The 23,017-nt window shown below is 59.9% G+C and overlaps 1 protein-coding gene across 3 annotated transcripts; it reads right to left on the bottom strand.

Moving 5' to 3' along the window:
* Positions 1-1,010: 1,010 nt before the first annotated feature.
* On the bottom strand, positions 1,011-22,446 carry CDC42BPG (CDC42 binding protein kinase gamma). 3 transcript variants are annotated; one of them, XM_078341389.1, is made up of 37 exons: positions 22,119-22,446; positions 19,565-19,656; positions 19,401-19,484; positions 18,008-18,103; positions 17,589-17,737; positions 16,983-17,076; positions 16,536-16,736; positions 16,157-16,405; positions 15,688-15,767; positions 14,533-14,630; positions 14,359-14,439; positions 14,041-14,144; positions 13,762-13,941; positions 13,447-13,536; positions 13,186-13,307; positions 13,033-13,105; positions 12,741-12,847; positions 12,548-12,662; positions 12,156-12,304; positions 11,993-12,081; positions 11,650-11,702; positions 11,463-11,558; positions 11,325-11,384; positions 10,965-11,070; positions 10,547-10,680; positions 10,324-10,463; positions 10,147-10,228; positions 9,159-9,375; positions 7,856-7,918; positions 7,140-7,739; positions 5,732-5,829; positions 5,572-5,656; positions 5,314-5,443; positions 5,083-5,200; positions 4,698-4,821; positions 4,497-4,582; positions 1,011-2,152 (listed from the first exon to the last, which is right to left on the bottom strand). In XM_078341389.1, the coding sequence occupies exons 1-37, from the start codon at positions 22,276-22,278 to the stop codon at positions 2,096-2,098; spliced, it is 4,662 nt and encodes a 1,553-aa protein (XP_078197515.1). In that variant the 5' UTR covers positions 22,279-22,446; the 3' UTR covers positions 1,011-2,095. The 3 variants fall into 3 exon arrangements, with proteins under 3 accessions (XP_078197515.1, XP_078197514.1, XP_078197516.1); XM_078341388.1 differs by having other exon boundaries at positions 11,463-11,561; XM_078341390.1 differs by lacking the exon at positions 5,732-5,829 and having other exon boundaries at positions 11,463-11,561.
* Positions 22,447-23,017: the final 571 nt, after the last annotated feature.

Consider the following 23,017-nt stretch of genomic DNA (forward strand, 5'->3'; position numbering starts at 1 on the left):
ACAGTTTCACTCTTGTTGCCCAGGCTGGAGTGCAGTGGTGTGATCTTGGCTCACTGCAACCTGTGCCTCCTGGGATCAAGCAATTCTCCTGCCTCAGCCTCCCGAGTAGCTGGGACTACAGGCGCCCACCGTCATGCCTAGCTAATTTTTGTATGTTTAGTAGACATGGGGTTTCACCATGTTGGCCAAGCTGGTCTCAAACTCCTGACCTTAAGTGATCCACCTGCCTTGGCCTCCCAAAGTGCTAGGATTACAGGCATGAGCCACTGAGCCTGGTTTTTTTTTTTTTTTTTTTTTTTTTGAGATGGAGTCTCGCTGTTGCCCAGGCTGGAGTGTGATGGCACAATCTCAGCTCACTGCAACCTCCACCTCCTGGGTTAACTGATTCTCTTGTCTCAGCCTCCCGAGTAGCTGGGATTACAGGTGCCCACCACCATATCTGGCTAATTTTTGTATTTTTAGTAGACACAGGGTTTCACCATGTTAGCCAGGCTGGTCTCGAACTGCTGACCTCAAGTGATCTGCCCGCTTGGCCTCCCAAAGTGCTGGAATTACAGGCATGAGCCACTTTGTCTAGCCAGTTACTGAATTCTTGGGGCCTCTGGTTGCCCTTTGAATTTGTAAAAAGGGAGTCAGGAGATGAGAGGGAGTGAGGTGGAGGAACTTATTTCCTAGGCTGCCTTTCAGCTGAGCCACGGTCAAGCTCTGCCAAAAGCTAGAGCTCCTGTCAGGTAGCACCACCACCCCTTCCAGCCTGGATGGCCAGGGGGCCTGACAGCTCCTCTCTGCTGCACCCCACCATTCATTGGCATGTTCCCTTAGCACTGCATGCTTCTGTAAACTGTCCCTTCATTAGCAAAGTCTCTTCATTTACCCCATTTGAGTGTCACCTGATTCCTGAAAATGCAGAGAAGACAACCTGGTCTTTAACTGTGACACCCCCCCTCTTCCCTCCGTTCCTAACCCCCCATCTTCTGAACCTCAGGACAGACCCAGGCAGGGAGGCCAGCAGCTCACAAAGTTGTCTTTATTGGTTTCTTGTTGTCTGACAGAGCGTCAGGGTCTGTCCCTCCTGGGAATGTAGCATTTGAGGAGATAAATATTTATTTTGCCCCCACACTTCAGTGGGGGGAGGTTTAATAAAAATAGCAAAATAATAACAATAATAATGACTGTGATCAATAATAAAATGCCCCCTAGGTTCCCCTAATACACAATTGGTTGAAGCTTCAAGAAAAAGGACCCCCCTTTCTGGGAAGGGCCAGAGTGTGCCCAGGGACCTTCCAGTGGCCCTCACTGGGTGCCCATCTCCCACCAAGAAGCCCTTATAAATACCCTCCCCTTCCCCTCCCTGTCCAGGATTCTCTTCCCTGCTGGGAGGACTGGCTGACAGCGTCAGCCCTGCCCACGGCACTCTCTCCAGAGAAAGGACCCTTTGTTCTCCCAGCTCCCTCTCCTTTTGTCTCCTTCCTCTTGTTCGTCGCTCTCCTTCATCCCTCTCCCCTCCTCCTCTGCAAGGCTTCTACCTCTAATTCCTCTCACCTCCTCCTGCACTTCCTTCCTCCCTTGCCTGTCTCTCACCTCCTTCACCTACATCCTTTTCCTCCTCGTCTATCCTCCCTTCCTCTGGATCAGAGCCTGTTTTTCTCACCCAGATGCTGAGCAGAGACCGGGACATGCCCCATCTTGGCCTCAGCTGGGAGCCAGACAGTCCACAGATAAGACCCCAACCTGTTCCCAGAGACCCATTGCCTCTCCATCCCTCATCCCGACTCTTAAAGCCTCCAGGGGCTTGGCACTAGAAATAAGAGCTTTGGCACAATCACCCCAATCACCAGGACAAAAGGGGTCATTCTATTCCCAATGGCTAGCAAAGGCTGGGGCTGGGAACAGAGGGGTAAGGCGGGATGATGGCTGGGAGTCAGGACCCCCAAGTCCTAGGAACCCAGACAAGCCTCCCAGTCATTGCCCAGCCTGGGCCCTCCCTGAGTCTGAATTTCCACGTCCCGGACCAGCCGGAGTATGGCATTCCTCAAGCTCTTCGCTCCCAAGTGTCTTTCTGCCCTGGGATTGGGGTGGGTCCTAACAGAGGGCGTCAAGAAGAGGTCTCCGATTCAGGGGATAGGGGTAGGCTTCGGGGCCGTTCTGAGACCTGCAGGAGAAAGAAAAGAGAGTTGGGTGGGGGGAGGAGGATCAGGGAGGACTCTTTCCTCATAGGGACAGTGCCTCCCAGAGGCCCCCTTAGACCCATCACCTACTGTATCAGGGCCCCTGGAGGAAGCCAGCTGTGAGGTGTGTGGTACATGGTTACTGGAAGGACCTGGAGAACTCCTACTTAAACTTGAATGAACTTGAAGTTCCTGTTTTTTTGTTTTTCTGAGACAGTCTTGCTCTGTCGCCCAGACTGGAGTGCAGTAGTGGCACGATCTTGGCTCACTGCAACCTCTGCCTCCCGGGTTCAAGTGAACCTGCCTCAGCCACCCAAGTAGCTGGGATTACAGGCATTCGTCAGCATATCTGGCTAATCTTTGTATTATTTTTTGGAGACAAAGTCTCACTCTGTTGCCCAGGCAGGAGTGCAGTGGCATGATCTCGGCTCACTGCAACATCCGCCTCCCAGGTTCAGGCAATTATCCTGCCTCAGCCCCCCAAGTAGCTGGGATTACAGGCATGCACCACCAGGCTCAGCTAATTTTTGTATTTTTAATAGAGACAGGGTTTCACCACGTTGTTCAGGCTGGTCTCAAACTCCTGACCTCAGGTTATCCACCCACCTCTGCCTCCCAAAGCGCTGTGATGACAGCGGTGAGCCACTGCACCCGGCCTCAAAGTCCCTTTGTTCATTCACTCCATTCTTCATTCAGTCGACACACATGCTTTACTCTGGGCGGAAGAATGAAGCCTGACCCCCACCACAAGGAGCCCACAGTCAAGGGAAGATGACAAGCACCAGAAGAAACCCATGGCATAGCAGGAGCTGCCAGGAAGGTGTGGAGGGAGTGGGGTGGCGAAGGCGGCACCAGTCCCAGGAGCAATGACCACCTGACCAAGAGGCCAGGAAGGTGTGGAGGGAGTGGGGTGGCGAAGGCGGCACCAGTCCCAGGAGCAATGACCACCTGACCAAGAGGCCAGGAAGGTGTGGAGGGAGTGGGGTGGCGAAGGGGGCACCAGCCCCAGGAGCAATGACCACCTGACCAAGAGGCCAGGAAGGTTCCTTTGAAGATGATCCTGGTAGGTCACCTGGAGGGCAGTCTGGTTTGTCAAAGCTAAGACAGGGAAAGGGATTCAAAACAGAGGGGACCGCAGGGGAAAGTGACCTGAAGAGGTGAGAGAACACGGCAAGCCCCAGGGCTCCCAGTGGCCCGATGTGTCAGGAGTGGATGTGTGTGCAGGAGACGTGGCTGGAGGGTGAATGTGAACCTTCCCAGTTTCTCTTAGGTTTTCCACTGTCCTCATTCGGAATGGATTGCTCCCTCCACTGACTCCCCAACTCTACCCTAGACTGGGCCTCTGTTAAGAATCCCAAGAATGGCTGGGCGAGGTGGCTCATGCTGTAATCCCAGGACTTTGGGAGGCCGAGGCGGGTGGATCACGAGGTCAAGAGATTGAGACCATCCTGGTCAACATGGTGAAACCCCATCTCTACTAAAAAAAAAAACTTAGCTGGGCATGGTGGTGCGTGCCTGTAATCCCAGCTACTGAGGAGGCTGAGGCAGGAGAATTGCCTGAGCCCAGGAGGCGGAGGTTGCGGTGAGCCGAGATCACGCCATTGCACTCCAGCCTGGGTAACAAGAGCGAAACTCCATCTCAACAACAACAAAAAATAGAATCCCAAGAATGGCTGGGTGAGGTGGCTCATGCTGTAATCCCAGCATGTTGGGAGGCTGAGGCAGGTGGATCACTTGAGGTTATAAGTTTGAGACCAGCATGGTGAAACCCCATCTCTACTTAAAATACAAAAATTAGCCGGACATGGTAACACGCGCCAATAATCCCAGCTATTCAGGAGTCTGAGGTGGGAGAATTGCTTGAACCTGGAAGGTGGGGGTTGCAGTGACCGAAATTGTACAACTGCACTCCAGCCTGAGCGACACAATGAGACTCCGTCTAAAAAAAAAAAAGAATCCCAAGAGCTCTCCTTCTATGGCACCCTTCCCCATGCCAGGCACTGTGCTGAGCCCTTGGCAGGTATCATTAGCTCATGCAGGCCTCCCAGAAACCACGTCATTTCACAGATGAGACAAGATCAGGGAGGTTGGGCACTTTGCCCAGGGCCACACAGCTGGAACAGTCAGAGCCAAGATTCCCACCGAGGCCGGCCTGCCTCCATGCCCCTGCTGGTGCCCACTGGTGGGGTAAGACAGGTAAGAATCTGCATCTCGTAGAATCGAGGGCTCAGCTTGTTCCCTATCCTGGGTCCCCGTGCAGGGCCTAGCACAGAACTGAACTGTCTGACCTTAGAATGGGCGACAGACAAGCCTCCTGGACGGGCTCACCTGCATTAGGGAAGCTGCAGGGCTCAGCGATCCCTGGGGGCAGGACACAGACTCGCTGGACAGGGATGTCCAAGGTTTCCTCTTCACTGCTCCAGCAGCAGACAAGGGGACAAAAATACCAAGATCAGATTTGATGGATCCAAAGGGGGTGGAAACTTGGGGTCAGGAGTGGCAGACTGGAGGCTGAGGGGCTGCCCTTACTGGGGTCTGCGTCTCCAGCGAGGCCTTCGCTGCCTGTGGAGGCTGGGCGCCGCAACGCCTCGGAGAAGCTGTGGGGACGTTGTGGGCCGGAGCCGCGGGCACCTCGGCTCTTCTCTTCCCGAGCCTGTTGGGTGACAGTGTGCAGAAGCTGGGACCAGGAGGCACAATGATGCCAGGAAGCCCAAGGCACAACAGACCAGGACAAACGAACACCACTAGGCATGCAACCTGGATGTGCTGAAGTCCCAAGTAGCAGAAGGGTGAGTCCCAGGCCTCAGGGGCCCAGATAATTACGGAGGCCTGTGATTGGCTAGAGTTCACCACAGAGGCCGGTGATTGGCTCAGCCTCACCAGCGTGGCTTGTGATTGGCTCCGGAGGACTCACCCGGGGTGTGTCCCTGGCACCCGGCCGCCCGTTGGCAGGGCCCACGTGTACCAGGTGGTTGAAGTTGGTGGGCGGCGAGATGAGCTTGGAGCGCACAAAGGGGTCCTTCAGCATCTCCCTATGGGCGGAGAGGGTGTATGGAGCGGGCGGCGAAGCTCTGCCCTCCCGCGAGCAGGACAGCCCTTCGCCCTGCCTAGTCGCAACCCCTGCATCGCGCACGCGCACGCGCACCTGCGCTGCTGCTTCTGCTGCTTCTGCTGCTCTTCCGACACGCGGAAGAAAAAGCGGCGCTTGCTCTTGGTGCGGAACAGCTGGCGCCGGCTGTTGTCGGTGAGGTCTGGGATGTCGAACTCGTCCTTCTCTGTGGGAGAAGCAGAGAGCTGGGTTGTGCTCACAGGTCTCCCGGGCCCAGTCAACTGGCATTCAGGGCCACACAACCACATGTGCGCATCAGTGAACGTATACACGCGTATACGCGCACTCCCTCACCTGCCAGCTGGTTCCTGAGGTAGGTCAGGCGGACCTTCTCGGTGCCGTAGAGGAACAGGGAGCCCTCTGGATTGAGGGGCCGCACCTGGGGCAGCAGGCACAGAGGTCAGGCCACGCCGCCACCCCCTGGCGCTGCCCCCGGGCTCTGGTGGACCCTCACCTTCTTGAGCGGCACCGTCTGCACCCATTCTGCCCTCCTCACGTCAAACACATCGATGGAGTTCTCGCTGAACACTGTCAGGTAGGGGGCTGCGTACCCTGCGGGCACGCCAGGCACCTCTGAGCTCTTTCCCCCTCTATTCCACAGGGAACACCTTGTCTCCTGCCACAGCACAGTGATTGCCACGCCCCAGCTAAGGTCCTTCCTCTGAAGACTCCCTGTTGCCCGTTCAATTCAGAGATTCTCCGGGACCACTCACCACTGGCCTGGCTAGGTGCTAAACGACCACGCTTTTCCTCCCTTAATTCCCTCACAACTCCGAGAAGATACTATGGTTATAAACCCCAATTTCCAGATGAGGGAATGGAACCCCTGGAACCATGTGATGGTCAAGGTCACCCAGCTGGGATTTGGCCCTGGGCAGCCCGGGTGGTATGCGGCACCCATCCTGCAGGCCCCACCCCAAAGAGCCATTGCTCATAAAGGATGCTCTGCCCCTCTCTTCAGCCCTACTCTCATCATGCTAGTTACCTGTGCATGCACCAGACTGCCCCACCGCCCCCATTCATTCATTCACTCATTCACTCTTCCATTCATTCCTCCAAACCCATCGCCCCTGGAGTGTCCCAGCTTGGGCTGGGTGCTTGATAGGGATAAGGAAATTGGCCCCAGTCCATTCTGTGGGACCCCAGTGCACCAAGCCAGTCATTAAATTGGCACAGGTCTGGACGGGGAGGTAAGAGGCAAAGACAAGTAAAGAACCAATGGGGAGGCAGGGTGGGGAGCATGAAGGTAGTGGTGACCATAGCAACTGCAGCGGTCATCTTGGGCATGCTTGCCAGCTCCAGACCCTCAGCTGACACTGGGGCTGGACCTAGTTAAGAGTTTGCTGGGTACAGGCTGGGGCCAGTGGCTCACCCCTGTAATCCCAGCACTTTGGGAGGCCAAGGCAGGAGGATGGCTTGAGTCCAGGAGTTTGAGACCAGCCTGGGCAATATGGCAAAACCCTGTTGCTACAAAAAATACAAAAACTAGCTGGGCATGGTGGTACACACCTGTGGCCCCAGCTACTCTGGAGGGTGAAGTGAGAGGATCTCTTGCGCCCAGGAGGTGGAGGTGGCAGTGAGTTAAGACTGTGCCACTACTCCAGCCTGGTGACAGAGGGAGACCCTGTCTCAAAAGAAAAAAAAATGTTTGCTGTGTACCCGGGAGAGGAGCATGAGTTCAGCCATGGAAAAGGAAGGTCCTCTGCAAGCCACAGAGGGTGGGACAGGGTGTTGCTGGGCTGGAGGATGAAAAATGGCACCAAAGGCCTCCAATGCCAGGCTCAAGAGCTGAGGTGGGACCCTGTCTTCACCCACACACTGAAGGTGTCTGGCCCCCCTGCCAAGCCCTCCACAGGCCTTACCCCAGCCCGTGGGTGCTGCTGGCCACAGCAGCTCGTGGCCACGAGACTTGCGACCTGTGCTATCCACGTAGATGCCGGCAGTGGTGAAGAGCAGCAGGAACTCACTGAGGCTGAGCTCCACGGCTCCCAGTGCCTCACCCAGGCCCCCGCGGGACAGTGGCAGCTCCTCAGGCATCAAACCAGCCCCCAGCACCAATGGCGCAGCCTCATTGAGCAGTGGGTAGAGGGCAAAGCCACCGGCGGTGCCCACACATAGCCGGTCGCCCAGCAGCCCCAGGCTCTGCACAGGGGCAGGTGCCTGCAGCTCACGGATGCGGCGCTGCCAGGGCCCAGGGCCTGGGCCCAGCTGGTAGCAGAGCACCTGGCGCTTGACGGCTACACAGAGCACTGGGGTGCGGGCCTGCAGGATGCTCCCAGCTGCTAGCACCTGGCAACCTCGAGACTCGGGGATCTTGGCACCTGCTACCTCTACGTTCTCCAGCTTTGCCAGGGCAAAGAGACGCACATTGGGGCCACGGCCACACAGCACGACCAGCAGGCCAGCGCTGGGGCTCAAGGCCAGCTGCTGCACGCGCCGGCACTCTCCCACCTGGAAGATATCTGCAGGGTTGGTGAGGGGAGAGTGTCACTGTAGGTGGTTGAAGAGTGACCCATCCCCATCCTCCTCTGCCTGTTGGGGCTGCCCCTGCCCACCCTGGCCCAGCCTTGATGGGTACCATTGCTGTGCAGATGGATGACAAAGAGCCCCTCGTCGGTGCCAAGAGCGAGTCGATCCTGGTCTGGTTGAGGGAGGGAGAGGGTCAGGGGTCAGAAAGCCCGCTCAATGACAGGGAGACTGGGCAGTCCACCTGCCTTGCTGTGCCTTAGTTTCTCTTGAGGAAATGGGGATGGCGATAATCCCACTGTCCCTGCCTCACTGACCCTTCTCTCCCAGAATCTGGACAGGCTTTTCCAGAGGGGTTGGGGTGAGGCCCGTCACTTTGAGCGGTGGGATTTGGGGTAAGTCACAAGACCTTTCAGAACCTTGGTTTCCCCTTATGTAAACTGGGACGATGGTACCTTTCTCACAGAGCGGCTCTTAGGAAGTGATGCTGTGGGGGCTCAGTAGAGCCCCTTACTCAATAAGTCCCCTCCCCTCTGGTTCCCAACTGCTCCAGGGACCCACACAGCCTCTCCTGTGGCTCCCACCCTGAGAGCAGGGGCTGGCCCAGGGCCTCAGCTGCTCAGGGAGGCCAAGGAGCTCTGCTTCATACCTTTCCCAGCCTCAGTTACAGAAGAGCCCTACTGAGCCCCAGGTTCAAGGCTGAGCACAAGTGAAGCTTGTAGCAGCTCCACCCAGGAGATGTTATGAGGCTCTGAGTGGTTCCACAATGGCCCCCCAGACCCCCAGCTTGCAGGGAGACAGCCAGGACTGAACTCTCGTTTGTCTCTTTCTAAAGTCTTTGTTCCAGCTGGGTGTGGTGGCTCATACCTGTAATCTCAGCCGCTTTGAGGCCGAGGCAAGCAGATCACCTGAGGTCAGGAGTTCTCGACCAGCCTGCCCAACATGGTGAAACCCCATCTATGCACTCCAGCCTCCTGTGTGCAGGGCTGTAACAAAAAATAGCCAGGCGAGGTGGCACATGCCTATAATCCCAGCTACTCTGGAGGCTGAGACAGGAGAATCGCTTGAATCTGGGGAGGTAGAGGTTGCAGTGAGCTGAGATTGCACCACTGCACTCCAGCCTAGGTGACAGAGCAAGACTCTTGTTTCAAAAAAAAAAAAAAGGCTTTGTTCCTTTCACTCGCTTGATTCTTTTGGAAAAAGCAGAAACTGAGGCACAGCAAAACACCTATCTGGTGGCCCAGGGCTTTTCACACTGCCGCGCACACAGGCGGCTGGAGGCATACATGGTGCAAGCCCGTCTGTCTCATGGCTGCAGGGAATGGGCAGTGACAGGGCCCAGCTCTTGGCACTAATCCTAGACAGGGGCACTCCTGCAGGCCTGGACTGCTCCCTCCAGCCACCCCCCAGCTCACCAAGGATGGCAGCGCAGAGCGTGTGGGGCAGCAGCGGCAGCCCATTGTCGTAGGCCTCCTTGAGTGTGTACACGGGCCGAGGTCTTGGGCGTGCATCCAGCAGCAGCCGCTGCAGCTCACCCAGCACCTGCAGCCAGCGCTCCCGCTCCCCCTCGCTCTCTGCCAGCAGCAGCACAGTGCACGTGGTGGGCGGCACTGCCAGCTGGGAGGTCGTCACCTGTGGGCGGGGACCCAGGCTGGAGGGCTGTGGGCCATCTGTCCTTCCTCCCTTCCTGCCTCCAACAGCTGCTTTGCCCGGGGTGCCTCACATACACTCAGCATCAGGGAATAGGCCAGACAGGCATACAGACAACTCCAGAACCCTGAGACCAGCGCCATAATGGGGTGAGGATGGGCCTGGTGGGAACGTAGACAAGGGTCCCAAACCCAGGCCAGTAGATGAAGGCTGACTTCCCAGGGGACTTGACATTTCTGCTGGAGCCTGGGATGAGCCACTAACCATAAGCACACCCCGGGGTGTGCACCAGCCCGGGGCCGGCAATTGCATGCAAAGAGACAGACATGAAGGACCAAGAACGTGGTGCCCACAGACACAGGGAGCCCTCGGAACTGGAGAAAGCAAGGTGTGGCCAGAGCAGAGAGCAGTGCCAGGGAGAGGGCCGGGACAGGGATGGTGGCTTCTGGGGAAAGGGGAGAGAGAAGCAAAGTCAAGGCCTCTGTGCCTCTCCCAGGACCCTAACCCAACCAGCCCCTTGGCCTGCGGGGTTGAATCCTTGGGGCCTCAAGGGCTGGGGCAGGAGAACTCCTCGGACGATGGGAAGCTACAGCGGATCCTAAATGAGGCAGGACCCAGCTAGGTGCTCATATGGAATGCGTGTTATAGTTGTGGCTGGCCTAAGAGGGCAGTGTGGAGTGGGGGACAGTGTCCAGAGTGGGGACGGCATGGGGACGTGGATGGTGGCTGGCCCATCTCACCCCAGGGACTCACCCTAAAGATGCGTGGCAGGTCCCTGGATTGGGCATGGATGACATCAGAGGCCAGGACGGGGGTGGCCGAGAAGTGGGGGTCTCTGGAAGGTTCCCAGAACAGGTCAGAGGTCTCCCTGTCCCTGGCCGCCCCCGTCCACCACTAGTCCCTTGCCCCATGCCACTGCCTGGCACCCACCTCAGATCCAGGGCCTGCAGGAGGGCCCCACTAGTCGGGCTGAGCCTTGGGTCAGGGGCGTCAAACAGCAGCAGGCGTGAGTCACTCAGGGCAGCAAACACCCGCTGCCAGCCCCGCCGGACGCCTGAGGGCCTGGGCACCTGGTGGAAAGGCAAGCATGGGAGGACTGCAGGGGCCCTCAGCACCCCCACACCCGTCTTCCCCTCCCTCGGCCCCTGCTCACCGACAGGAAGCCCTCATAGGCAGTCCCTGTGCCTGTTTCAGGGTGCACTCCCAGGGCTGTGCGGAGGAGGTCAGGGGGCACGGGGCAGGGTGGGGCCTGTGGGGCACAGGTTGCGTGACAGAAGTAGCCGCAGGCTGTGGGGAAAGTGAAGGCGGACGGGGTGAGGTTGGGAAGGGGCAGCCCCAAACCAACACTGGAGCATGTCCAGAGCCAGCTTCCCTGAGGCCACAGTAGCACCCGAACTGTCCCCAATTCCTCATTAAGTGAGAAAAGGAACAAAGCTGAGCAGTAGGAAATTTGACCAGCAGGTGCCCGTGACCCAGGGATAGGAGAAACAGCCTGGGTGTGCCAGAGCCACACACCTGGGGCCGTGGCTGGAGCATAGGGGGTGGGTGTGTGGTGGGGTGGGGACTCTCACCATCACAGCCCAGGCCCTGGCGGCCCAGGCCCAGCATCAGAGAGGTGCAGTGGAGACACTTGGTGGGGGATGGGAAGCTCCGGGAGCGCAGCGTGTGTGAGCCGGGCTGGGGAAGGGGACGGCCATTACCCAAGGCCTCCCAGGGCCCCTTTCCCCATCCCTGAGAGCTCAGGTGAGACAAGGGGCTAAGCCAGGCTGGTATTGACTGCCGAGCCCCAGCCAGTCTATAGCACCAGGCAAGCTCATTGCCACTGCTTCCGCCCCAATTGTGCCTGCTGGCCACGATGGACGTGGAGGTGCCCATTCAGCCCGGCAGAATTGCTTGGTGGCCCCATCCCGCTTGCCCCTCTGGGCACTGACCTTAGCAGGAAGACCTTCCGTAGGGGCCGTGTTGGCAGCAGGTGCTCTGGAGAACACAGCCTGCAGGAGGGCGGAGGAGCAGGTGAGATGGGCACTGGCGGGGCCCAGCCCCCCTACTACGGACCCACCTGTCCTCACCCCCATGCGCAGGCTGCGTCGGCCCTCCGGCCGTAGCTCTGGCTCCCCTCCATGCCTTGGGACCTCTCCTGAGATGCCAGGGTCCTTGGCAGAATCCTTCTGGGGAAAAGAGAGAGAAGAGCAAAGTCAAGGCCTCTGTGCCTCTCCCAGGACCCCAACCCAACCAGCCCCTTGGCCTGGTCCTTACCTCTGAGCTCCGGAAGGACAGGAAGGGAATCAGGGAGTTCGAGGGCTTGGTGTCTGCAAAGACAGTGTGGGTCACTGGGCTGGGGTCCCTGGCCTGAGGAACCAGGGGCCAGGAGGGGGTCTCAGTTCACACCTCGGTAAAATGGAAAATGACCATGGGCAGCGGGCAGGGCTGGGCACAGCAGGCACTCAGAAAGTGCTAGTCACAGATGGTGGAGTAAGTGGCAGAGTCCAGGAACAGACTCCTGCCTCCATCACCCTGCCAGGCCATCATGGAGCCCCCTTGGCAAGCAGGAGGCCACAGGGGTGCCTGGCTCTGAGGCAAGCAGTCAGTGGCCACTCACCCCCTGGCCCTCGGGCCCGAAGCTCCTCCCGTAGCATGGCCAGCTCCTGCTGCAGGGTCTGGCTCTGCTTCTCGGCCTCCTGCAGACGGCTGGGGAGAATGGCAAGGGCTCAACACCGGCCTCTGCTCAGGCCCCGGCCCCCTAAGCCTGCCCCTAGCCTCACCGCTCAGCCTGCAGCTGGGCCTCCTGCACCTGCGTCAGCTGCTCCTGCAGGCCCTGCTTGGCGCGGATCTCAGCCTCCAATGCTGACTGCAGCTCCAGCCTGGCCGAGGCCTCCATCTTCTGCAGTCGCCGTGCCTTCCACTGGTGGTCCTGGTGGCCATGGGGCACCCGTATAAGATGCCTTCTAGGTCTGGCTGCCTCAGGGACGCCATCCTACCAGAGCATGCCGCTACCCATGCCACCCGGCGAGGCTCAAAGTTCCAGCTTGGCCACTGACCCGCTGTGAGCTCACCATCTCCACCTCCAGTAGTGACCTTCAGCAGCAGGATGCTCAGCTCACGGAAGGCCAGTGACTTGCCTGAGCTAGCCCCCAAGGGGGTCTCTGGGGCTTACCAGTGGCCGGGCAGGGAGCGTCTGGGTGCCCACGTTCCTCAAGGATTCCAGCTCCTCTGCCATCTTGGTGGCCAGGGCCTGCAGGTAGCCTCTGGAGACCTTCTCATCGTTCACCCTGATTTGGAAGGGGCTCAGGGTCATGGGCTGGGCCCTCAGTCTCACCTGCATCCCCCTACCCACCTCCGGCACCCACCAGCTGAGGATGTCAGCGAGCTGGGCCTCCCAGTTGCTCTCCGTCTCCCGCCGTTCGCCCTCCAGCCGCTGCTTGCTCTCCTGCTCCTGGGCCAGCTCTGCTTCTAGCTGGGGCCAGCCAGAAGGTAAGATCAGCCCCAGACCCAGCCATCCTGGCACTGCCATCTCCCTCCAGGTACCCCCAGCACCCTGAGCCCTGCCCACGTCCACCTTGCTTGCTGGCTAGTTTGCCCACCTGCCCAGTGGCTCCCACTGCCTTGTCTGTCTGTTGTGCCCTCCGTCTGCCTGCTCACCCGCTCCTGCTCCTGGCTTAGCCTCCGGTTCTCCTCCTGCAGTTGGCACAGAGCCTCCTCCTTACCACTCGGCCTGAGGAGGAGAAGGCCAAGGCTATGACTCCCCACCCAGGCCGGGCCCGGCCCCTCCCTGCCACGTGCTTCCTGGCTCACCCATGGCTGTGGGCCTGCTCCAGCTGCTCTCGCAGGGTGGCCACCTCCTTCCTCAGTTGGGCCTCCTGAGGCCCACCCTCCGGGGGTCCCATCCCGTTGGTCTCAGAGGCTGTGTGGACGGTCTTAGGGACAAGGAAGAGGTCAGGGCAGAGATCCCAGATGCCAGGGCCCACCCGCCCGGGACACAGGCCTGGCCCTGAGGCTGACTGGGGTCAGGCTGGTGGGGAAACGCCTCTTGCCAAGGGGGTAGGACTTGAGTACCTTGACCTGGGAAGACTCCTCAAGGTGTTGCTCCCACTGTCCCTGAAGCTGCCTCACCTGCCGGCTCAGGGAGGACACTTGGGCCTCCAGCTGTGAGGGGTGCAGAGGCAGGTCAGTGCCAACTTTGCCCTCAGCAGCCCTTCTGCCCACCTTACCATGGACTGCAGGCTCTGCCAGCCACAGTGGACGTGAGGAGACATGGACTCCCAGACTGCCCCATCCCAGGCGCCATCCCCCCGCCCAGCCTCTGCCAGCCACACTAGGGGCCACTGGGGTGGGGCCCAGGTGCTGTCCCTACCCACCCTGGTCACCCACCTCCCTCTGGGCAGCCTGGGCTTCCTCCAGCTGGGAGCTCAGGGCCTGGCTCTGGCTAGCTGTGGCCGCTTCTCTCTCCTGGGCCTCCTGCAGCCTCTGAAGCAGCTCCTCCTGCCGCCCCTGGGCCCTGCAGAGCTCCTGCTCCTGAGCCTGCAGCCCTGCCCGACCCTCGGCCAGCTCCTGAGGAGGCAGGGAGGGGGTGGGGAGGACAAGGCCCAGGGTCAGACATGGACCATCCACAAAGCTCAGGGCCAGTCACCCGCCCCACCCAGCCCTCACCTGGTGCAGCCGGTCAAGCTCCTGCTGTAGGTCACTGGCCTGGCCTGGGCTACCAGCCGGGGGCCCATCCATCTGGGACAAGGGAGCCTTATCCCTCAGCATCTCTGCCGGGAAGAGTCACTGAGACCTCGAGTGCTGACCGCCCCAGCCTCTCAAAGAAGCTTCCCCCCAGCCCAGGAGCAAGTCTCTGGCCCGTCTTCCACACGCAGGCTGAGAGAGCATAAGATGCTCCCCCAGGATCATACAGTGTATCCAGAGCAGGGACAGGACCCAAGCATGGGTGGGACTCAGCCCCAGTGGGGTGGGCAGAGGGAATACCTGACAGCCTTTCCCGTAGAGTCTGCACTTCTTTCCGGAGCTGCTCCAGCTCCCGATGGTCTGCGGGAGCGTGTGGGGCCTCTGGAGGGGTGGTGGTACCCACAGGTGAGTCCACTCCCGTAGCAGCAGCCTCCAGGGCCAGCACACCCAGCCCTGGCCCACTGCTCCCTGTACCTTGGTGCCTCCTGCTCAGCTCCACCTTCTCCTGCTCCAAACAGCAGAGCTTCCGCTCCATAGCCGCCCAGGCCTCAGAGCTGCTCTCAAGGCTGTGACTGCGGGGGGACATGAGGCCACGTGTGTTGGCAGAAACCTAATGCCAGAGTCTCCTCCATCCCCCTGCATCTAATCACTCATTCACCGAAAAACAGCCACAGACAGACAGACTCTGGCTTGGGAGACCCCAGGCTGGTGCCATGGGTGGTGGCAGCCTAGGGCAGTGGCTCCAGAGCCCAGGCTCCAGCGTCCCCAGGTCCAGGTTTAAGCCCTTGTCCTGGCCCCTACAAGCTGTGTCACCTCAAACCTCACATGTTTTAGCCTCAGTTTCCCCAGGGGAAGATGGTGGTGACAAGGCCTCTCCCAAGGGCTATCCAGGGCAGGATGTGGTGACGCTGGCCCAGCTGGCCCCAAGGAGTGGGGGGTTGGACCCATTTCCTTCCACTTCAGAGCACAGTGCACCAGGACCTCAGGCTGGCCCCTCGAATGGGAGTAGGTGGAGATCATCCCACTCATTTTTTTTTTGAGACGGAGTCTTGCTCTGTTGCCCAACCTAGAGTGCAGTGGCACGATCTCGGCTCACTGCAACCTCTGCCTCCTAGGTTCAAACGATTCTCCTGCCTTAGCCTCCGAGTAGCTAGGACCACAGGCACGTGCCACCACGCCTGGCTAATTTTTGTATTTTTAGTAGAGATGCGGTTTGACCATGTTGGCCAGGCTGCCTCTGACCTCAGGTGATCCACCTGCCTCAGCCTCCCAAAGTGCTGGGATTAGAGGCGTGAGCCACTGTGCCCTGCCCATCCCACCCATTTTACAGTCACAAAGTGAGGCCCAGGAGCAGTAGGAGCCTTTCAAACCCTAGGCCTCTGGCTCCAGGTACAGTGCACCCTTGGCCTTCGTGGAAGGCACTGTGAGAGCCATGTGCCGGTATGGGGCCCAGCGGGACCTGGGTGTGGCTTCACCAGGACCCTGAGGATGAGGGCTAGACCACCTAGCATGGTCAGGTACTGGGGAGCCCTTCTGGCCTCCTTCCCAGGGCCCCAGTGGGCTATGCTCCCAATGCGCTCCAGCCAGGTAACCCAAGCCTCCCATCAGGTGTGTGAGGACTAGCCTCACCTGCCCAAGGTGTAGGTGAAGCCCACAAATGGCAAGTGGTGGCCGGAGAAGGCCCCATGGGAGGGCGGTGGCAGGGTCCCCTGCAGAGGGAGAGGGAAGGAGAGAGTCAGAGTCCACAGGCCAAGGCCCAAGGCCCAGGAGACCCCTGGGACCAGGCGCACTGACCTCCTCCTGCTCACAGCCCAACCCAAACAGACCCCTGGTGCCCACAAGTCTCCTAGCGGCTGCTGCGAGTTCTTCCTTATATGGCTTCTAGTTAATAGGATGATGCCTTTGGTTGGAGGCCTTCCCTTGATGCAACTCAACTCAGTGCAGGGGAGCATGGGGAGGCTGGTGGGACCCGTAACCTATGAGCCCCGGAGTCTGAAGGCCTCAACCCCAGCCCACCCCAGGGGACTTCAGAGGAAGGGTCCCCCCAGCTAACAAGGAATAGGGCAGCTCCCCTCCTGCAGCAGCCTTTCCCACTCACTGGATGGTTGAGGGTGTCGTCATCCACGTCGAAGTTGGAGGTGTCCATAGGCCCCCGCAGCTCAGGGATGTAGGGGGCCGTGCTGCTCTCCAGCCGCTCCCAGTCCACGCCTTCGAAGAAAGGATGGTTCCTGAAGTCGTCCAGCCCACCGCGGCCCAGCCGCTCTTCCTGGCGGCACAGCAGCTGACGAATAAGGTCTTGGGCGCTGGCTGGCACATCAGGCACATCCAGGGGAAACTGCAAGTGGTCCTGGGGGTCGGGGGAGGGGGCCAGGCTGGGTCAAGTGTCTAGGAACCCAGCCTCCCTGCAGGGATTTCCAACCACACAGACTTGGGGGTCCCACTGCCCTCCCTGGAAGCCCAGAGCCTGGTGTTCAGACCTCATGGTTCATGATCTTGCCGTAGGTTTCCACCAGGGACTCTGCATAGAAAGGCGTCACCCCAAAGAGCAGTTCATAGGCACAGACTCCCAGCGACCACCAGTCACACTGTGGGCCATAGTGGCCCTTGCCCTCCTCCATGGCCTGCAGGATCTCAGGGGAGATATAGTCTGGCGTCCCCACTGCCACGGATGAATCCACCTGTGGGTGGTGATAGTGGTAAAGCCACGAGGACAGCTTTGGGCTTGGCTGGGGCTGCTGGCCCCTCATGATGGCCCTGGCACTCCTACTCCACCAGGCTGGCCTGCTGCTGCCCACCCAGGGCCTGGGCCTCCCCACCTTCCCTGGGGAGCCTGATGTCCCTGCACTAGGCCTGGGGCCTCCCATTCTCCTGAGAGCTCAGCCTGCCTGGTACCCCATGCTCCCACTCTGAGGCACGGTCCTTACCATGCCGTTGGTGTTGAGGCGCAGGCAGGAGCCGAAGTCAGCCAGGCGAATGTGCCCGTTCACATCCAGCAGGACATTGTCTGGCTTGACATCCCTGGCGGGTAGCAGGCAGAGAGAGTGAGAGGCTTGACCTGTGTGTAAGTGGCCATTTAGGCACATGCCCAGGTGCACCTGCATGTTGTGTGCCAGCACCAGCCCACACTTACATTCCTGTGTGCACACGTGAGCAATGTGTGTGCGGGTATGTGGTCCCACAGGCCAGAAAGAGAAGGATGGCTAAATTGGAGAAAGGATGTGTGGGGCGACCCCTGGAGGTGGCTGTGGGGGATGCAGGATCAGACTTCCCCAGTGCTGACCATGGCTTGACCACCCGTGAGCTGAGTCACCTTGAGCCAGATGTTGACCTATGCTAAGCTCTGACCCCCTCAACTGTAGGCTGGGGACAGTAGCAGCCCCTGCCACAGAGGGCTCTTTGCAATGATTCCAAGGAAGCAGTGGATGAGGCACCCAGCAAAGCGTCTGGCACGTCGTGAGTGCTCAGCCAACATCAGCTGTTCCCAGCGCAGTTGGCAGGGTCTGGGCAGGGCAGCGGGGTTGGGGGCCCACCTGTGGACATAGCCCAGCTGGTGCAGCGAGTGGATAGCCAGCACCATCTCGGCCAGGTAGAACTGGGCCAGCTCGGGTGGCAGACGGTCCTCAAAGCGGCTCAGCAGCGTCAGGAGGTCCCCACCGGCATAGTAGTCCATCACAAGGTACTGCGGGTGGGGGACAAGAGTCAGACCTGGGGGAAGGGTGCCCCTGGCCACTTTGCCGTGGTCCTGCAGGGCTCTGGGAAGGCAGGGCTGCATCTCCCAGCAGCTCTGGGCTGGCCAGTTCCCAACCAGGGTTCGGGCAGGAGGCACCAAGCCAGGAGCTGGTGGGAAGTGGGAGTCTCTTGGTTCTAGGAACCGTCTCTCTTTGGGCCCAGTGCCCCTGGCCCCAGCCCCAAGTGGCTGTCCCCCTCCAGGCCCGCCAAGTATCCTCACCAGATACTCCTCGTCTTGGAAGGCACAGTGCAGAGTGGTCACCCAACGGCTGTCCCCCTTTACAAGCACATCTCGTTCCTCCCGGAAACAGGCTGTCTGCAGCAGGTGTGTAGAAGGGGTGGGCTGGGATCAGAGACCAGGAGACCCCCTTGCCAGCTCAGGGGACGGAGAAAGACTCTATGAGTCTGGGAGCTCAGGTCAAGGTCATAGCTCTGCTGTCCCCTGGCTGGCTACGACAGCCCAAGCCTATGCTCTATGGCTCAGCCTCAGCATGACCATGTGGAAAACGAGAATGACTCCAGTTACTTTCAAAAGGGTTTATTAGGCCTGTAATCCCAGCACTTTGGGAGGCTCCAGATCACTTGAGATCAGGAGTTGGAGACCAACCTGGCCAACAGGGTGAAATCCCGTCTCTACTAAAAATCCAAAAAACTTAGCTGGGCATCATGGCACACGCCTGTAATCCTAGCTACTAGGGAGGCGGAGGCATGAGAATCCCATGAACCTGGGAGGTGGAGGCTGCAGTGAGCAGAGATTGCATCAGTGTACTCCAGCCTAAGCAACAGAGTGAGACTGCGTCTAAAAAAAATGGTTTATTGTAGGCTGGGAGTGGTGGCTCACACCTGTAATCCCAGCACTTTGGGAGACCGAGGCAGAATGATCGCCTGAGGTCAGGAGTTTGAGACCAGCCTGTCCAATATGGCAAAACCTCATCTTTACTAAAAATACAAAAATGAGCTGGGTGTGGTGACAGGCACCTGTAATCCCAGCTATTCAGGAGGCCGAGGCAGGAGAATCACTTGAACTGGGAGGCAGAGGTTGCAGTGAGCCAAGATAGCACCACTGCACTCCAGCCTAGTTGACAGAGCAAAACTCCATCTAAAAAAAAAAAAAAAAAATTGGCTGGACACGGTGGCTCATGCTTATAATCCCAGCACTTTGGAAGGCTGAAGTGGGTGGATCACAAGGTCAGGAGTTCGAGACCAGCCTGGCCAACTTAATGAAACCCCACATCTACTATAAATACAAAAATTAGCTGGGTGTGGTGGTATGTCCCTGTAATCCCAGCTACTTGGGGGACTGAAGCAGGAAAATTGTTTGAACCTGGGAGGCAGACGTTGTAGTGAGCTGAGATGACACCATTGTGGTCCAGCCTGGGTGACAGAATGAGACTCCCTCTCAAAAAAAAATAAAAATTAAAATAAAAAAATTAAAAAACTTGAAAAAGGGTTTACTGTAACAAAGACAGCAGATCAGTGCCTGCTGAGGGTAGCATCCTTTGTCTGGTCTGCAGCCTTGCTTGCCCCCCCCATGCCCCATAGGCCCTGGCAGCAAACACCTCCCCCACACCCATTTGTAGGGTGCCCAATGGTCCCCCCAACCCCACACTGACCTCAGCCCTCTTCAGCATCTCCCACTTGTGCAGCATTTTCATGGCAAAAACCTGCCCAGTGTCCCTCTGCCTCACCACGGCAACCTACGGGCACAGGGAGGAGTGGGGTGAGCCTGGCCTCGTGTGAACACCTCCTCCCCACCTACCCCGGGCCCTCTGCTCACCTCCCCAAAGGCTCCTCGGCCGATCACCTTCAAGATCTCAAAGTCATCTCTCTGCAGACGAAGTTCTTTCACCTTTGCTACAAAGGGGCTGGCTGAGGGACACAGGGCAGGACTCAGAGTGTGTGCAGGGCGGGCCCCAGTCCCCCTCACCTTGGGCAAGCCAGGAGCTGCCAATCCTGTGAGCCCTGCAGGGATGACCTCTCCAGGGACAGCCTCGGGCCAAAGGGTTGGCAGAAGCCGGTCCTCCTTTGGCCATGATCAGGAAGAGTGGAAGGTCAAAGCCTGGGCTCAGCTGACTGCCTGGTCCCCATACCTCCCTGGACCCCCAGCCCCAGACCCTAGGCAGCCTCCATCCCAGAAGCTGATGGGACCTGCAGTTCTGCCCAGCCTGGGGTCTGACTCTGCTTGGCCAGGTCACCCTGGGGGCCATGGGGATACCACTCCTACCCTCAGCTCACACTTCTTGGCCCCCTCACAGGGCCAGGCCAGGGCCTGTCTTGGGAAACTGGACAGGTGACATTCCTTATCCCCAGAGAGGCTTCTCTGCCATTCAGGAGCTATGGGCCTGTGTCTGGGGACCCTGTAGGCACAGAGGTACCTGGCTGGGGAGTCAGGCCTGCAGCGCCTAGGGCAGGGAGGACAGGCTCTATGCTCCCCAAGTGGGGCCCCTCGGTTGGAGGCATGGATGCCAGTTGGCCAAGGTGCACACGAGACTCACAAACAGGACCAAGATGGCTTTCTGGTGCCAGCACTGGCCCCTGAGGGTGTGAGTGTGCAGGCTGCCTCCAGGCCTGACTGGCCCTCTCCCTCCGAGTTCTGCCTCCCTGGCCAGTCGATGCCTTTGCCTGGCCAAGAACGTCCTCTTTCCTCAAATCCCAGATACCTCCAAGGAGGGGCAACTCCAGCCACTCCCAAGCCCTTCTCAGGCCTGGAGTAGCCACAGGTTTGGGGAGAGAATTGGGTCTTAGGGAGGCAGGAGTGATCAGTCAGGATGGGGGGCAGCTGTGGTCTGGCACCCTGCCTCAGTTTCCCCCTGCCAGGAGGAAAACTCCCTGCCAGCTGGGCGGGTCTGCGGGTGGGACAGAGAGCTGCTCCACAGGTTTATCAGGCAGAAGCCCGCAGCGGGGGTGGGGTGGAAACCTCATTACAGAAATTCATTGTCTCTTTCTCAGGTCTGTGTGTGGAGCTGGGGAGGAGCAGCCCCGGGCCTCCCAGGGGAAGCTGAAGCCAGCGTGACGGGGACCCACCAGAAGCCCAGGCCCACAGGCAGGAGGATTCAGGCCCCTGGACAGGCTACCCAATCCTCTTGCCTCCCACAGGGCATGGGGGCTCTGGGCAGGGGCAGGGACAAGTTGTGGCAGGAGAGGAATGAGTCACGGCCCTTTGAGTTACCTCGGGAGATGTCAACAGACAGCCCCCATACCGGGGTCCCAGGCAGAGGTGCCAGAGGCAGTCAGGGAGGAACACCCATGTGTGTGCAAACACACACACGTGTGTGGGTATCATGGGGGTGACAACAGCACAGGCAACATGCATAGCATGAAGGTGTCCCAGGGAGACAGGCACAGAGGCAGGGGCCTTCCGACTGCCTCACCCTGGATGGAAAGGTTGGGGCTAGGGGACAACTCCCTGACACATCTGGGTGGAAGCCTCTCCCCTCCACCCCCGGCCTTGTGCCTGCCGAGGGCTCAGGAGCGCCAGGAACGCTAGTTGCCCACTGGGCAAACACCTGCCTACCCCGCCCTGGCCAGGCCCCTGTGCCTTTTCCCTATGGCCCAAAAGGGTGTGACCAGGGAACCCTCCAGCTGGCGCCAGTGCCCACAGTGGGTTCAGGGTCACCCCGGGCCAGCCACTCCCAATGACTCAGATGAGTCTACCAGGAAAGGTACAGACCCACCTCCAGCCAGGCACCCCTCCCCGAGTGTGGCCAGCAGCCTGCACAAGTCAAGGGGTAGAGGTCCGTTCCTGAGTCCAGGCTGCAGTGGTCTGGCAGGCAGGGAGCTGCGGGGGTGGGGGGTGTTGCTGGGGGGCGGGGGGATGTCTGCAAGTGTGCGATACGTAGAGATCTGTGTGTTTCGCAGAGTCAGTGCCGTCGGGGTGGTCTGGAGGGTTCCCTGGATCTCCTGGTGAGCTGTGTGCCTCGGTGCATCCAAGAGGAATGAGAGCGAACTCGTGTTTCAGTGGGCAACATGCATGAGGGTCTGTGTGTGCCCCGCGCCAGGTGTGGCCTGTGAGCAAGGAATTCTGGACAGGACTCTAGTTGGTGCAATGGGTACATGAGTCTGGGGTGGATACCTGGGCACAAGATAGTGTGTTTGGGCCCGTGTCAGGGTCTGCGAGTGGGAAGGAGCGGGTGTGAGAATTGAAGTGAGGGTGAGATGCGCAGGAGAGTGTGAGGGCCGCGGGGGTCCGGTGGTAAGCGTCAGAGTCACTGCAGGGAGTCTGCGAGGGAAGCCCGTGGGGGTGCGGGTCCCTGCGGGGGAGTCTGAGCATACCGGGGTCTCGGCGCGAAGTCCCTAGACCCGCCCCCGCTCCCTGCCTCCCAGCCACTTACCCCAGCTCAGGAACTGCGCCACGCTGCGCTCCCGCCGCAGGGGGCCGCTGCTGAGCTCGTGGTGCAGCGCCAGCAGCAGATCTAGGAGGCCGTCGAGTCCCGGGCCGCCGCCGGCCTCGCCCAGCGCCAGCCGCTCCAGCGCGCGCAGCCGCCGCTCCATGGCTGCGGCCGGAGCCTCGCTCCCCTGCTAGAGTCCGCCTGCCCGCATGCCCGCCCGTCGGGCTGTCCGTCCGCCAGGCCGTCTGCGGCTCTGTCCGCGCGTCCTCCCCCTGCTCTCCCGCCCTCCCCGCTGTCACCTTCCTCCGCCGCCGCCTGCGCGCCCTCACCTGGGCGCCGCGCCCCGCCCCCCCGACGGACGGGCAGGTGCGCGCCGGCCAATGGGAGCCTCGGCTCGAGGTGAAGGTGGGGGCGGAGGCGCGCTGGGCGGGCCCAACTCCGGGCCAGGAAGTGAGGGGGCGGGCCGCGGGGAGCAACTGACTTCTGTGCGGGGCGCGGGTAATGTCTCGCAGGGTCGGAAAGACCTCCCTGGTCCCCGCGCGGCCCCAGACCGAGCCCTACCTGGGCCCTGACCCGGGAGGCGCGAGGCACTGCAACTTCCCTTGCCCCCTGGGCCGCAGCCGCCTCGGCCTTGGCTAAAGGAGAGGGGCTAGGGACGCCCGCGGCCCCGGAGCCGGATGGGAATTGTAGTTCGCTCTCTCCCAGGTTTGCCCAAGCTTGGGACCCATCGCCCACCCTCCCCCCCAAAAATGTTTCTGATCTCACTTTGATTTTATCATCAGAGCTGACGTGGGAGACAGGAAGGTGGGGCAGGGATGGTCACGCCCATTTGGCAGATGGGCACACTGAGGCTCTGGAAGAAGGAAGGGGAATTGAAGGGCTGAGGACAAGGTGGCTTCTAA

The sequence above is a fragment of the Callithrix jacchus genome, chromosome 10 (genome assembly GCF_049354715.1).
Source record: "Callithrix jacchus isolate 240 chromosome 10, calJac240_pri, whole genome shotgun sequence".
Classification (NCBI taxonomy): Eukaryota; Metazoa; Chordata; class Mammalia; order Primates; family Cebidae; genus Callithrix; species Callithrix jacchus.

Coding starts and splice junctions, on each gene's coding strand:
- CDC42BPG (XM_078341388.1), bottom strand. CDS start 22,278: ATGGAGCGGCGGCTGCGCGCGCTGGAGCGGCTGGCGCTGGGCGAGGCC. Junction 19,657..22,118: donor GGCGCAGTTCCTGAGCTGGG/GTAAGTGGCTGG, acceptor TGTGTCCCTCAG/CCAGCCCCTTTGTAGCAAAG. Junction 7,919..9,158: donor GCTCTGCGCTGCCATCCTTG/GTGAGCTGGGGG, acceptor TCCCTCAACCAG/ACCAGGATCGACTCGCTCTT.